The sequence below is a fragment of the Salvelinus alpinus genome, chromosome 32, assembly GCF_045679555.1.
Source record: "Salvelinus alpinus chromosome 32, SLU_Salpinus.1, whole genome shotgun sequence".
In the NCBI taxonomy this organism is placed as follows: Eukaryota; Metazoa; Chordata; class Actinopteri; order Salmoniformes; family Salmonidae; genus Salvelinus; species Salvelinus alpinus.
In genome coordinates, this window is record NC_092117.1 from 1,440,607 (window position 1) to 1,455,932 (window position 15,326).

Here is a 15,326-nt window from a genome sequence, read left to right on the forward strand (position 1 = left end):
CAGGCTGTACCTGTAGCGGCTGAGTATCTCCCGTTTGCGTCCGTCGTAATTAGCCGCCTGTTCGTTGTTCAGGTCCCAATACGCCTTTTGGTCATTCCCAGAGAGGAACGGGGCCAGCAGACTGGCCCACTTCGGCCTTGGCCATCCTTCCCGTAGAGCTGTCCGTTCAAACGTACAATGGTAGGTTTCGACGTCATCGTCTTCCGTTAGTTTGAGTAAAAACTGATTGGGATGGGATTCAGGAGACGCTCCTCCTTGCAGCTTCCTGATTTCCTCAACGAGGCGGACGTTTTGTAATCGGTGTTCCTCCAGCGTTCGTTCCTGAACCGCCTGTTGTGCTTGTTGGGCCCGGACGAACTGAGCTATCAACTTGTCCATGGTGATGCTGCGTAAACGTCAACCCTGATCTGACCAGGTTATCAGATTGTCCGCATTCTCCACCACATGTGGCAGACCAGGGGATTTGGTCAAGATGTTTACACAGATCAGACATGGACAGAGTATGATTAGCTCAGTTTCAAGGGTGTTTATTAAATAATAAAACGGGATACCGTCTCCTGGGCTCCGAGTCTTGCTGTATCCTGACGGGCACACAAACTCAACTCCCTCATCTTAGCTCGGGCACCGTCTCCAACTACACGGAAGTCACCTTCTTCCCCCAGTCCTCTCTGTGTGCTGCCCTTCTGGCAGCTTTATGGGCTTGTGCAGCTGGTGAGCAATCAGCCCTTGATTACTCACCAACTCCCCAATCAGCCCCAATTAGTCTTGGGCGGAGACCCTGTCGAGACCTGGCACGTCCAGCAGATGGAGCCAACGCCTCGTGATGTATACTCCGTCTGTCACCAGGCATCGATGAGTCTCACCCTGGTGGCTGACCTACTGTACACCACAATATATATATATATATATATATAACTATATATATATATATATATATATATATATATATATATATATATATATATATATAGTTGAAGTCGGAAGTTTACATACACTTAGGTTGGAGTCATTAAAACTCGTTTTTCAACCACTCCACAAATTTCTTGTTAACAAACTATAGTTTTTGGCAAGTTGGTTAGGACATCTACTTTGTGCATGACACAAGTAATTTTTCCAACAATTCTTTACAGACAGATTATTTCACTTTTTATTCACTGTGTCACAATTTCAGTGGGTCAGAAGTTTACATACACTAAGTTGACTGTGCCTTTAAACAGCTTGGAAAATTCCAGAAAATGATGTCATGGCTTTAGAAGCTTCTGATAGGCTAATTTACATCATTTGAGTCAATTGCAGGTGTACCTGTGGATGTATTTCACCTTGACTGGACACAGCTAGACAAACGTATGTTTTTGAGAAAATCAGGGAGTTTTGCAACGAAGAGGACATCACATGCACTGCACTAAAGTCAAGGGCAGCACAGAAACAGGCTCTCCGAATATAGATTCCCTTGTTCATGTGTGGTTCGGACGGACCAGTGATCAGCACTATCTGCAGAGCCTCTATTTAAATGACTCTCTCCTAACACACACGCCATATACGCCGTTGCTGCTACTATTTTTTTTAACCCTGCTGCTCAACCACTTTACCCCTGATTGTATGCATATAACTACCTTGTCTATCACGGATATCATTATTGATATTATTTTTGTACATACTGTATATTATTTTATTTATATTGACACTTTCTGATATTGCTGCTATGGAAGAAATCATTTGGCTGTACCGTTTACACCTTCTGTAGAGACCCATCCACCTAGCAAGATGTGGAACTTTCTGTTTTCCTGGAATTTGTCCTTATTGTAGGCTACTACTTTTACCACTTTTAGTCTTAATTTGTACTACTATGTTTAGCACATGACCTCACATGTGAATCCTTACAGAGATGGGTGGGGCTGGCTTAAGAGGGTGTGAACCATGCTGAATGGGTGTAGATAAAGGAGAGCTCTCCAGTAGGTACCAAAATATTCAAAGGCTCTTTTCTCAAATGTGAGTATACAAATGTATCAACTTTCAAAAAATAATTTCTAATTGTTCCTCAAAAATGTGGTGTTTGATATACCATTTTGTAGCTCTGAGTCTCTACTTTTATCCAATGTAAAAAAACAAATCAAACATTTTGCTTTATAAGACCGATTTGAGCCGGTCGGTCAAAATGTGTTTACATTCCTGTTAGTGAGCATTTCTGCTTTGCCAAGATAATCCATCAACCTGACTAGTGTGCAATGTGTTACAAGCTCAGAGGAATTAACATATTTTCTACACAATTTGGTGAAAGCCCCAAAGGCTTCAGAAAGCATCGTTTTCCCATCACTATTATATACAGTACAGGAACTAAACAACCTTAACCCTAACTATAATAAAATAGAGATTTCAGTAGAGAACATCATGCTCCCATTTGTCTCTTACTCATGTGTGAGCTTTTTTTGTCAGTCTCAAAACCTTAAAAGGGTGCGTACTGATAACCAAAAAGGGTTTGAATGGCTTCTTCACCTGTGGGATCGTCTGAAGGGGGGTGAGGGGGTCTTTTGTGGGGGAAAACTCCTTCTGATTGGCTGGGCCTGGCTCCCCATGGCTGCACCCCTGCCCAGTCATGTGAAATCCATAGATATGGGCCTAGTTATTTCAACTGACTGATGTCTTTTATATGAACTGTAACTCAGTAAAATCTTTGAAATTGTTGCATGTTGCGTTTATATTTTTGTTCGGGCCCCGGTCAAAAGTGTGTACGGGCCCCGGTCAAAAGTAATGCACTATATAGGGACTATGGTGCCATTAGGTACTCATCACTAGTGATGGACAGGTAAGGAGTGTAGTTAAGCTGGGGGTTGAATAGGGATGCCCAGTTGGGGCTGCATTCTGATTCATTCTCCGCTGTAGATCTGGTTGAAATCCATCTACTGTAGTTATGTGGCTGTCCTCCTTGAGCCCACCCAGCTTACATAGAGAGAAGAATGGAAATAAACCTAGGCATCTATTATGGAGAATTCACAGGGGCACTGCTTGTATTGATAGAGGCATGCTTTTGCCTGGGAGGAATTGAGAAGAGTCGGATGGCAACATTCTGTATTCTTTTTAAAATGCCATGCACGTGTGTTATTTTTGGTAAATTTCCTCTGCCAACTTCTGCACATGCGCACACAAACGCACCCACATGCGCACACACACACACACACACACACACACACACACACACACACACACACACACACACACACACACACACACACACACACACACACACGCTCTGACACTCTGACAGCCTCTGGGGGCAGAGGGTCGAATAGGGGATAGGGCGCAGTCAGAGCAGCACCCCTCGTATCATCTACCAGGTGTGCCCATCACCACCTGGTGGAGGAGCTCCTAGCACTCCTATCCATCTCCATGCTGACAAGAGCAAACACACTCCATGGCATGAATAAACAAACCTGCTGCTAAATAGGCCACTATCTCTCCATCAGACACTTTCTCTCTGTCTCTCTCTGCATCTCTCTCACTATCTTACTCTCTATCTCTCCTTCAGCCTCTCTCTCTCTATCCTCACCCCTTTCTATCTCTCTTCTTCTCTCCCTCCACCTCTCACTCTGACTATCTCAGCTTCCCTCTGTCTGTACAACTGCCCTATTCACTTAACTTCCTGCCAGTACTCCATTAGTTATGCTACTTTCTCTACACCTTCTTCCCTCTTTCCCAACCCCTCTACCTCCCTCTTCTCCTCCTTCTCGTTCTCTCTCCACTTGACTTGCAGTTATCTATCAAATTTCATCCTGGCGGCTGTGGTGCTGGAATCAATCAGAGTTGACTAGCTTTCGGCTTATCTCAACCTGTGGTGATTGATTTTCCTCGTTAGGTATAATTTGATGCTGTATCCCATATCTTCCAATGCAAATTAAATTGTAGTCTAGTCGAAATGGGGCTCCTAGTCTTGGCCTGCTGTGAGTGACCGAGCAAGTGTGTGTGTAAGAAGATTGTCTGTGTGTCTGTTTATGAGCGCATGTGCATGTGTGTCTGTGTGTCAGCGCGGTGGGATGTTAGATAGAGCTAATGGGAAGTGGCGGACACATGATGGAAAACTAAAGAGGATGCTGTTGAACAGGGCTGCTTTCCCACTGGGCTGACACACTCACTCAGCACAGCACAATGTCTCCTCTGCAACTACTCACTACTGCTAAAATACACTACATCTGAATCCATACTGCTGTACTGAGCCAACGCAACATCTAGGATTGCAAGATTCCATTAAAGTTCCCAAAATTCTCAGTTTTTCCAGATATCCTGGTTGGAGGATTCCGGATTTCCTGCTTATTCGGTCCTGATCCCAGGAACTTTCAACCATGTCAAATAAAGTGTTACTGTTTATTACCGTTTGTTACCATTTGTTGCCATATGTATTGTTACAGGCATGCATGCGTGGTGATGGTAACCCACCTCATCCTTGTCTTCAGCCTGTATGAAGAGAGGTAGGGCGAAGCCCACCTGGGCCAGCTCGGTGATGTGCACACGGTACTCGGAGCTGTTGAACTTGGGCGCGTTGTCATTCTTGTCAATCAGCAGGATGGTGAAGGTGGTCGTCACCGAGGCATCTGACGGTGTACGGTCATCGTTCAACTCTGTGCCCTGAGGGAGGAATGGAGGGGAGAAACGGGGGAGAGAGAGAGAGAGAGCGGAGAGAGAGAGACACACAGGGGGAGTATGGGAGGAGGACGGGCAGAGAAGACAGGCGAATAAGTGCAAGTGCAATTAATTTCCAGTGTGAACAAGAAAGCAAATGGGAAAGTGAGAGAGGTGTCATATTGGAGCTGAAATTGTTCTGGTGGAGTGAAAGCAGTAAGCACTCAATGGCACCCTATTCCCTACACTGGGCTTCCGAGTGGCGCAGTGGTCTAAGGCACTGTATCTCAGTGCTAGAGGTGTCCCTACAGGCACTCTGGTTTGATTCCAGGCTGTATCACAACCAGTCATGATTGGGAGTCCCATAGGGCGGTTCACAATTTGCCCAGCGTCGTCTGGGTTTGGCCGGTGTAGGCAGTCATTATAAATAAGAATTTGTTCTTAAAAAGATCGGACCCTTTTTTTTACATGTTCGCCTAAAATTACATACCCAAATCTAACTGCCTGTAGCTCAGGACCTGAAGCAAGGATATGCATATTCTTGATACCATTTGAAAGGAAACACTTTGAAGTTTGTTTAAGTGTGAAAATAATGTAGGAGAATATTAACTGACTTGCCTAGTTAAATAAAGGTTAAATAAAAATGTATAAATAGTGTACTACTTTTGATCAGGGCCCATAAGACTCTTTATAGGGATAGGGTCCCATTTGGGATGTAACCAATCTCCTCCAGGTATTTACAGCTGTACCTTTATTGGATCAGGGGGGGGGGGGGGGGTCAGAGTGACTCAAAGCAATCATAGAAAGCATCTCTAAGTGGGGGCGCGAAGAGTTCACTGTAGATACACATCACACACACAATGAGATTTAAGAGAAAATAGTCCCATTACTCTCTCCCTCTCTTTTTTTCTCTCTTTCTTTTGCTCTCTCTGTCGATAATGGGAGGAGCGGGGAGATGAAAAGAGGTGAGAGAGGGGAAATAGAAAAGGGGTTTGTCTTTTATTGTCAAGGTGACGGAGCGATGTCGCAGGCATTAGGAAAGGTTCGGACAAAAGTGGTGCCTTGTGGGTAATCAGGGTTTTGTGTCGTTTAGAGGCGTGTGACATCCTCTTCCAAGAAATAAATACACAGTAAATTACGAATAACAATAACGAGTGAAAATAACATGGCTATATACAGGGAGTACCAGTACCAAGTCGATGTGCAGGGGTACGAGTTAATTGAGGTAGTTATGTATATATACTGTAGGTAGGGGTAAAGTGACTAGGAAAAAGGATAGATAAGAGACATTAGCAGTATTGTATGTGGTGACTGTGAAAGTGTGTGTGTGTGTGGCATCAGTATGCATGTGTGCTGCATGTTATGTATGTGGGAGTATGTAGTGTGTGTGTGTGTGTGTGTGTGTGTGTGTGTGTGTGTGTGTGTGTGTGTGTGTGTGTGTGTGTGTGTGTGTGTGTGTGTGTGTGTGTGTGTGTGTGTGTGTGTGTGTGTGTGTGTGTGTGTGTGTGTGTGTGTGTGATGTGGTGTCAGTGTACGTGTGTGTGGGTACATGCATACTCCAGTGTGTGTGCATAGAGTCATTGCAGGATAGTTAGTGCAAAAAATTGTATGTGTGTGTTGGGGTGTCTTTGGAAGTATGTTTGAGTTTGTGGGCAGAGTCCACAGTGTGTGCATAGAGTCATTGCAGGATAGTTAGTACAAAGAAGGGTCAATGCAGGTAGTCCAGGTAGTCATTTGATGAGCTATTTAGCAGTCTTATGGCTTGGGAGTGGGTCATGTTAGTTCCAGACTTGGTGCACTGGTATCGCTTGCCTTGGGTGGCTGGAGTCTTTGACACTTTTTTGGGCCTTCTTCTGACACCGCCTGATATAGAGGTCCTGTATGGCAGGAAGGTCGGCCCAAGTGATGTAGTTGGCCGTACTCACCACCCTCTGTAGGTGTCTTGCAGTTGCCTTGCGAAGCGATAATGCAGCCAGCCAAGATGCTCTCAATGGTGCAGCTGTAGAACTTTTTGTGGGCCCATGCCAACTCTTTTTAGCCTCCTGAGGGGGAAGAGGCGCTGTCGTGCCCTCTTCACAACTGTTTGTGAATCATGTTAATACCTTAGTGATGTGGACACCGAGGGGCTTGAATCTCTCGACCCACTCCAGTACACTCTTAGAAAAAAAGGTGCTATCCCAAAATCTTAAAGGTTTCTTTGGCTGTCCCCATAGGAGAACCCTTTGAAGAACCCTTTTGATTCCAAGTATAACCCTTTGGAGTTCCATGTACTGTAAAACCCTTTCTACAGAGGGTTAACGTGGAATCCAAAAGGGTTATACCTGGAACCCAAAAGCGTTCTGTTATGGAAAATGTATTCTTGTTCTTTTCTATTTAGCAGTTTATATGTTCTACATTTGTGCTTTTCTATAAACCAATTTCTGTGTTCATGCAAGTGATTGACTGAACAAATCCTCACTAACAGTAGCTGCAATTTGGCAGTACGCCCAGACCTTGTTTTGAGAACAAAAACTATCTCAGTTTCAAGGTCTCAGCTTAGAGAAAATAAGCCTTGTGAGGTATTGGTCTGTCACATGTTATTAACCAGTATTAGTCGGTCACCTGATTGAAACAAAACGGTAATGATTAATTAAGCTAAATCATGCAAATATAACTTAACTGTGTATAGCCGTAAATAAGACATCTGCTTGGACTACCCCAGCAGAGCTTCTGACAGATGTTCACTAAGGTGCATTATGTTTGTTGGAACCTCTCCAGCATGCTGATAATAAACACTGATTCATTTAAGATCGACTTTGAGTGTCCCTAGTGGTAATTTCTATGACACGGTGTAGATTTTCCACGACAGTTCTACCTGGAACTTAACTTCTTAGCGCTAGGGGTCATATTTATTTATTTATTTTTTAAATAACGTGCCCAAGGTAAACGGACATTTTCTCTGGCCCAGATCGTAGAATATGCATATAATTTACAGATTAGGATAGAAAACACTCCAAAGTTTCCAAAACGGTCAAAATATTGTCTGTGAGTATAACAATACTTATTCTGCAAGCGAAAACCTGAGAAAATGTAACCCGGAAGTGATATTTAAAAAAAAAATGAATCTGTGTTCCCTGGCCCGTCTAACCTCCATTTAAAGGGGTATCAACCAGATTCCTTTTCCAATGGCTTCCTCAGGCTGTGACCAGGCTTTAGACACAGTTTCAGGCTTTTATTTTTTGAGAAATCAGCGAGTTTTTTCAAAAGTAGTCAGGTGTGCTCTGATTATTTCCTGCGCGCGAGAGAGGGGCACCCCATTTTCCTTTTGTCTCTTAATGAATAGGTTATGGTCTGGGTGAAATATTATCGATTATGTTTGTTAAAAACAACCTGAGGATTGATTATAAAAAACATTTGACATGTTTCTACGACCATTACGGATACATAACGGAACACGGCTTTGGTTTTCTCAACATAATGCGCAACCCAAATCGCGTTTTTTTGTGATAAAAGTAATATTTATCGAACAAAAATAACATTTGTTGTGTAACTGGAAGTCTCGTGAGTGGAAACATCCGAAGATTATCAAAGGTAAGCGATTAATTTTATTGCTTTTCTGACTTTCGTGACCAAGCTAACCAAGCTAATATAAGGCTAGCTGTTGTAGCATTGATAGCTACACTCACAAAAGCTTGGATTTCTTTTGCTGTAAAATATATTTTCAAAATCTGACACGATAGGTGGATTAACAACAAGCTAAGCTGTGTTTTGGTATATTTCACTTGTGATTGCATGATTTATAAATATTTTTGTAAGTTTTTTTAATCTGATACGTTTGGAAATTTTCATCTTCCTTTCAGGACCGGAACGAGGCTGTAGTTTTCTCAACATAACGCGCAACCCAAATGGCGTTTTTTTGTGATAAAAGTAATATTTATCGAACAAAAATAACTCTGCCTTTGGCTCTGCAGTACTGAGAATGGAATGTCTGAGTGTTACACAGAGAGACTACATGAGACCAAGTGAGCACAGACATTATGCCGGCGTGATGGAACGCCCCCCTTTCAACCAGAGTGCTTAAAAAGGACTCGTAATGAAATGTACATTATACCAAAACATGCCGGGTTGCTGCCGGTGTGTAAAGTGGCCATAGCTGTACCCTGAATAATCAATCATTGAGACCAGTCAAAGTGCAGTTCGAGCTGAATATTTTACCTATGGTTAATTAAATCTCTACAGATGGAGGGGTGGCTACACGGCTGACAAAGGGTTTAAAACTACAAGACCATAAAATGGTAAGACCCTCTGAAACTCTTGACGAGTGTTTGTCACAAGTGTAGAGAGGAGTAGGCAGGAGGCAGTCGCAGGTTTTGAACTACTGAGTTTATTAAAGCACTATATAGCAGCAGGTTCGGCAGCTGGTGGAAGGCTTTTGACGCAGAACGCCTGAGCTGCACAGGAGGGGGAAAAGGCTTCCAGTAGGGCAGGCGGAGGGGCAGGTCCTTTGTAGAAAGCCAGACCCTGTCACTGGGGTGAAAGACCGAGGCCACACTGTGGTGACGATCGGCCTGCGCCTTCTGCCGGAGGACGACATGCTGGAGACGGGTTTGCGCTGTGTTCCATACCTCCTCTGCACACCGGAACCAATCGTCCACTGCAGGAGCCGCGATCTGACTCCGGTGCCAGGGTGCCAGGGCCAGCTGATAGCCTAGAACACACTGAAAGGGTGTGCGGTTAGTGGAGGAGTGATGGAGAGAGTTGTGTGTATTCTGCCCAAGGCATGAAGACTACTATTCAATCACCCAGCCGGTCCTGTAGGTAACTACGAAGGTGCCTACCCAGTTCCTGATTTACCCTTTCCACCTGCCCATTTGATTGGGGACAGTACCCGGAGGTGAGGCTGACCGTGACCCCCAGTCGTTCCATGAAGGCCTTCCAGACACGCGAGGTGAACTGAGGACCAACGGTCAGACACGATGTCCTCCGGGATCCCGTAGTGCCGGAATATGTGAGAGAAGAGAGCCACCGCGGTCTGCATGGCTGTAGGGAGACCGGGCAGAGGAATCAAAATACATGCTTTGGAAAACCAGTCCACAATGACCAGGATGGTGGTGTGCCCCTCCGAGGGGGGATGGTCTGTGACAAAGTCCATGGAGAGATGGGACCAGGGTTGTTGTGGTACCGGCAACGGGTGGAGTTTGCCATAGGGGAGTTGTCTTGTTGTCTTGATCTGTGCGCAGGGGGAGCAGGAAGAGATGTTAACCTGGACGTCCTGGGTCAAGATGTTCCAACAGTACTTGGCGGAGAGACAGTCGATAGTACGGGCTATACCCGGGTGCCCCGACACAGGTGCTGTGTGTGCCCAGGCGAGGAGACGGTCCCGCACATCAGAGGGCACGTAGGTACGCCCCTCGGGACAGTGGGCAGGGCTCGACGGTTGTCTGCATCCACATTCCACACTACAACAGCCACAATGCGGGATAGGGGAATAATGGGTGTCACTTTCTCCCTCCAATCCTCTGTGTCATGCACCCGGGACAACGCATCGGCCTTGATGTTCTTATATGCCGCCCGGTAGGAGAGGGTGAAGTCAAACCTGGCGAACAATAGGGCCCACCTGGCCTGACGCAGGTTCGGCCTCTTGGCTGCTCGAATATACTCTAGGTTCCGGTGGTCAATCCAAACAAGGAATGGGTGTTGAGCCCCCTCCAGCCAGTGCTGCCATGTTTTCAGCGCCATCTTGACGGCCAGTAACTCACGATCCCCCACGTCTTAATTCCACCCCGCGGGAGACAGCTTCAGTGAGTAAAAGGCGCATGGATGGAGTTTAGAAGGAGATGCAGTGCGTTGGGAGAGAAGCCCCTACTTGGGAGAGCAGCCCCTACTCCAACCTCGGAGGCATCCACCTCCACGATGAAGGGCAGAGATGGGTCAGGATGAGCCAGAACAGGTGCGTTCGTAAAACGTTCCTTGATCGCACGGAAGGCTTCGTTGGCCTACTCAGTCTAGCACAGCTGTCTAGGACCTCCCTTCAGGAGGGAGCTGAGAGGGGCCAGCACTGTGCTGAAACCCCTAATGAAGCACCTAAAATGGTTGGCAAAACCAAGGAAGCGCTGCACCGCCTTGATGTTGGATGGAACAGGCTACGACCGTACTGCACTGACCCTCAGCTCTTCCATCTCCACTCCTGCGGGGGATTGCCCAGTAAGGAGACCACCTGCTGGAAGAAAAGGCACCCCTCCACCTTGGCGTACAGGTGATGCCCTATCAGCCTGTCAAAAAGGACCTGACATGAGAGACATGTTGCCCGCATGTAGTGGAATACATCAAGATGTCATCTATGTACACCACTACACAGTGACCCAACATGTACCTAAACACCTCGTTAATGAAAGATTGAAACACAGAGGGTGAATTTGTCAGGCCGTAGGGCATTACCCTGTATTCGTAGTGCCCTGTGCTGGTGCTGAAGGCGGTCTTCCATTCATTCCCCTCTCTGATGCGCACCAGGCTGTAGGCACTACGTAAATCAAATTTGGTAAAGCACTTAGCACCGTGCATCTGTTCGATCACAGTAGGTAAGAGAGGCAAGGGATAACTGAATTGAACAGTTGCCTTATTCAGTGTCCGGTAATCAATCAATCCGTCCTTCTTCTTCCTTGGGCCAGAGCCTCCTGGACGTAGACCTCCATGGCTTCGGTCTCTACATGCAAGAGAGGGTAGATGTGCCCCGGCAGGAGGGTAGAACCAGGCAGTAGGTCGATAGTGCAGTCCCTTGTGCGATGAGGGGACAGGCACGTGGCACGAGTCTTCAAAAAAGCCACCTGTAGGATAGGGACGTGGGTGGCCTGGTCCGGACTCCACGGAGGTGGCACAGATAAACACAGAGAGATACCTCCCCTGACACTCCTGCGATCAACCCAACATCCTCCTCTCTGTCCACGACATCCTGGGGTTATGAAACTGTAACCAGGGGAAACCTAAAACTACGGGGTCTGCAGAAGAGTCTAAGATGAGGAAAGTGATGGCGTTCATGGTGGTTGTGAAGTGTGAGGGAAATGGGAATCGTGGTCTGGCATCAGTCCTTTTCCTAGGGGATGGTTGTCTAGGGAATGGACTGGGATAGGGGGTTGTAAAAGGACTAGAGGAAGGCGTATTGATAAGGTCACTGACCAGTCTAGGAAATTGCCGGCAGAACCTGAGTTCTTTAGGGCAGGACTCAGTGGGGGGCCAGGATAGTCTGGGAAGGTGACAGGAAGGAGGACAAGCTGGGTGGACAGAGAGGAGCAAGGCACGTCCACACCTACCTGGGAAGGTGCAGGAGCGCTCCTCGGCCTGTCGCTTCTTTCTCCTTCTGGGTCAGGTGTTCCAGGAGTGGTCCGACTCCCCGCAGTAGGAGCAGAGACCCTGTTGACGACGGCATTGACTTTCCTCTTGGGGAAGTTGCGTTGTGCCCACCTCCATGGGCTCAGTCTCACTGGAGGTTCCTGGGAGAGACCCGAACCCCCAGGATGGGCGACGACATGCACGCAGGAGATTATCCAGGTGGATGGCCATGGCGATGAGCTGGTCCAGCATGAGGTCCTCATCGCTACAGGCTAGCTCGGTCTAGACGGCCGCCTGTAGCCTGCTGCGTTTAACCATCAAAAGGGCATGGTCGTTCTAGCCAGTGGAGGCAGCCACCATCCGGAAATCCAGAGCATACTCAGATGCTGTCCTGGACCCCTGGCGTAGATGAAGGAGATGCTCACCTCCCTCTCGGCCCTCTGTAGGGTGGTCAAAAACAGCACGGAAGAGTTGGGTGAAGTGCTCATAGGACTGCACTACTGGACCATCCCTCTCCCACACGGCGTGCACCCACTCCAGAGCCCGGCCTGTCAGCACTGAGATCACCAAGGACACCTTGTCCTTCTCGGAGGCTGTCCCGGCATGATTGGCAAGGTGGAGGTCACACTGCAGGAGAAACACCCTACAGTGAGCTGGGGTGCTGTCAAACCGCTCCGGGAGGGGCAGGTGGATGTTGCTGATCGGACTGGGTGGTGTAGATGATGGTGTGGTAGCTGGAACGACCGTGGGGAGCTGGGAAGTTGGTGGTGTAGCCTGCAGCTGGCATACGGTCCGGAGCACCTAGTCCATGGCAGTCCCGAGGTGCTCCAGGTAAGAGTTGTGTAATAGGAGCTTCTCCTTACAGTGGAGAGGTCGGGATGTCCTGCTGCTTTTCTGTTCCCTTGGGTCGTCATTGTTATTCTGTCACAAGTGTAGAGAGGAGTAGGCAGGAGGTAGTCGCAGGTTTTGAACTACTGAGTTTATTAACGGGATCGATATAACAACAGCCAGTGAAAGTACAGGGCACAATTCAAAACAACAGAAATCTCATAATTAATATTCCTCAGATATACAAGTCTTTCACACCATTTGAAAGATACACTTGTTGTTAATCCCACCACAGTGTCCGATTTCAAAAAAGCTTTACGACGAAAGCACACCATCTGATAATGTTAGGTCAGTACCTAGTCACAGAAAAACACAGCCATTTTTCCAGCCAAAGAGAGGAGTCACAAAAAGCAGAAATAGAGATAAAATGATTCACTAAGCTTTGATGATCTTCATCAGATGACACTCATAGGACTTCATGTTACACAATACATGTATGTTTTGTTCGATAAAGCTCATATTTACATTGGCGCGTTATGTTCAGTAATGTTTTGCCTCCAAAACATTCGGTGATTTTGCAGAGAGCCACATCAATTTACAGAAATACTCAAAATAAACATTGATAAAAGATACAAGTATTATACATGGAACTTTAGATAAACCTCTCCTTAATAACCTTTCTCGCCCAGGGGTTCCGCTAGCGGAACACCCACAACATTCCGCTGAAAAGGCAGCGCACGAAATTCATATATTTTTTTTAATATTTAACTTTCACACATTAACAAGTCCAATACAGCAAATGAAAGATAAACATATTGTGAATCCAGCCAACGTGTCCGATTTTTTTTATGTTTTACAGCGAAAACACAACATATATTTATGTTAGCTCACCACCAAATCCGAAAAAGCACAGACATTTTTTCACAGCAAAGATAGCTTTCACAAAACCAACAAATAGAGATAAAATGAATCACTAACTTTTGAACATCTTCATCAGATGAGTCATATGACATCATGTTACACAATACATTTATGTTTTGTTCGATAATGTGCATAAATATATATAAAAAAAATCTCAGTTTACATTGGCGCGTTATGTGCAGTAATGTTTTGATTCCAAAACATCCGGTGATTTTGCAGAAATACTCATAATAAACATTGATAAAAGATCCAAGTGTTATTCACAAAATTAAAGATAAACTTATCCTCTATGCAACCGCTGCGTCAGATTTCAAAATAAACTTTACGGAAAAAGAATAATCTGAGAACGGCGCTCAGAGCACAATCCAGCCAAAGAAATAGTCACCATTTTGGCGTCAACAGAAGCTACAGAAACACTATAAATATGCACTTACCTTCGAATAACTTCAACAGAAGGCACTCCCAGGATTCCCAGTTCGACAATAAATGACTGAAAAGTTCCATAAAGCCCATCATTTAGCCACTTGTTGTTAGCATGTTCAGCCCACGAATCCATTTTCATGACGCACAAGCAATGCCTCCAGACAAAAACTCAACAATTTCCGTTACAGGTCGTAGAAACAAGTCAAATGATGTATGCAATCCATATTTAGGATGTGTTTAACATTAACCTTTCACGAGCCTCTACCCCGGGTCCGGGATCACCCCCCACCCCCCCCACACACTGATTAGCATAGCTAGCATAGCTTCACAAGTAGATAGTAGCATCTAAATATCATTAAATCACAAGTCCAAGACACCAGATGAAAGATACAGATCTTGTGAATAAACCCATCATTTCTGTTTTTTTAAATGTTTTACAGGGAAGACACAATATGTAAATCTATTAGCTAACCACGTTAGCAAAAGACACCACTTTTTTTACTCCACCAGTTTTTTACTCCATCAGTAGCTATCACAAATTCGGCCAAATAAAGATATAAATAGCCACTAACCAATAAAAAACCTCATCAGATGACAGTCTGATAACATATTTATGGTATAGGATAGGTTTTGTTAGAAAAAAGTGCATATTTCAGGTAGAAATCACAGTTTACAATTGCACCGACCATCACAACTCGACTAGAATTACTAAAGAGAGCAACGTGTATGACCAATTTACTCATCATAAAACATTTCATAAAAATAGACAAAGCATAGCAATGGAAAGACCCAGATCTTGTGATTTCAGACAATATTTCAGATTTTCTAAGCGTTTTACAGCGAAAACACAATAAATCGATAAGTTAGCATACCACATGTGCAAACGTTACCAGAGCATCGATTCAAGCCAAAGAGAGCTATAACGTAATCATCGCCAAAATATATTAATTTTTTCACTAACCTTCTCAGAATTCTTCCGATGACACTCCTGTAACATCATTTTACAACATACATATAGAGTTTGTTCGAAAATGTGCATATTTAGCCATACAAAACCGTGGTTATACAATGAAAATACTAGCAAATCAAGCCTCAAAATGTCGGACGTCATCTTTCAGAGTGATCTAGTTTAATCGAAAGCTAATCATATACTTGACTAAAAAATACAGGGTTGACAGGAATCGAAAGACAAATTAGTTCTTAATGCAACCGCTGATTTACATTTCTAAAATTATCCT

At 45.2% G+C, this 15,326-nt stretch overlaps 1 protein-coding gene across 2 annotated transcripts in view; it reads right to left on the reverse strand.

The window, feature by feature from the left end:
- Nucleotides 1–15,326, reverse strand: part of cdh23 (cadherin-related 23) — a 727,760-nt gene that overhangs the window by 300,063 nt on the left and 412,371 nt on the right. For both annotated transcript variants that reach the window (XM_071379722.1, XM_071379721.1), the window contains exon 11: nt 4,429–4,617. In XM_071379722.1, the coding sequence (XP_071235823.1) occupies nt 4,429–4,617 (189 nt within the window). The remainder of the gene's footprint in view (nt 1–4,428; nt 4,618–15,326) is intronic.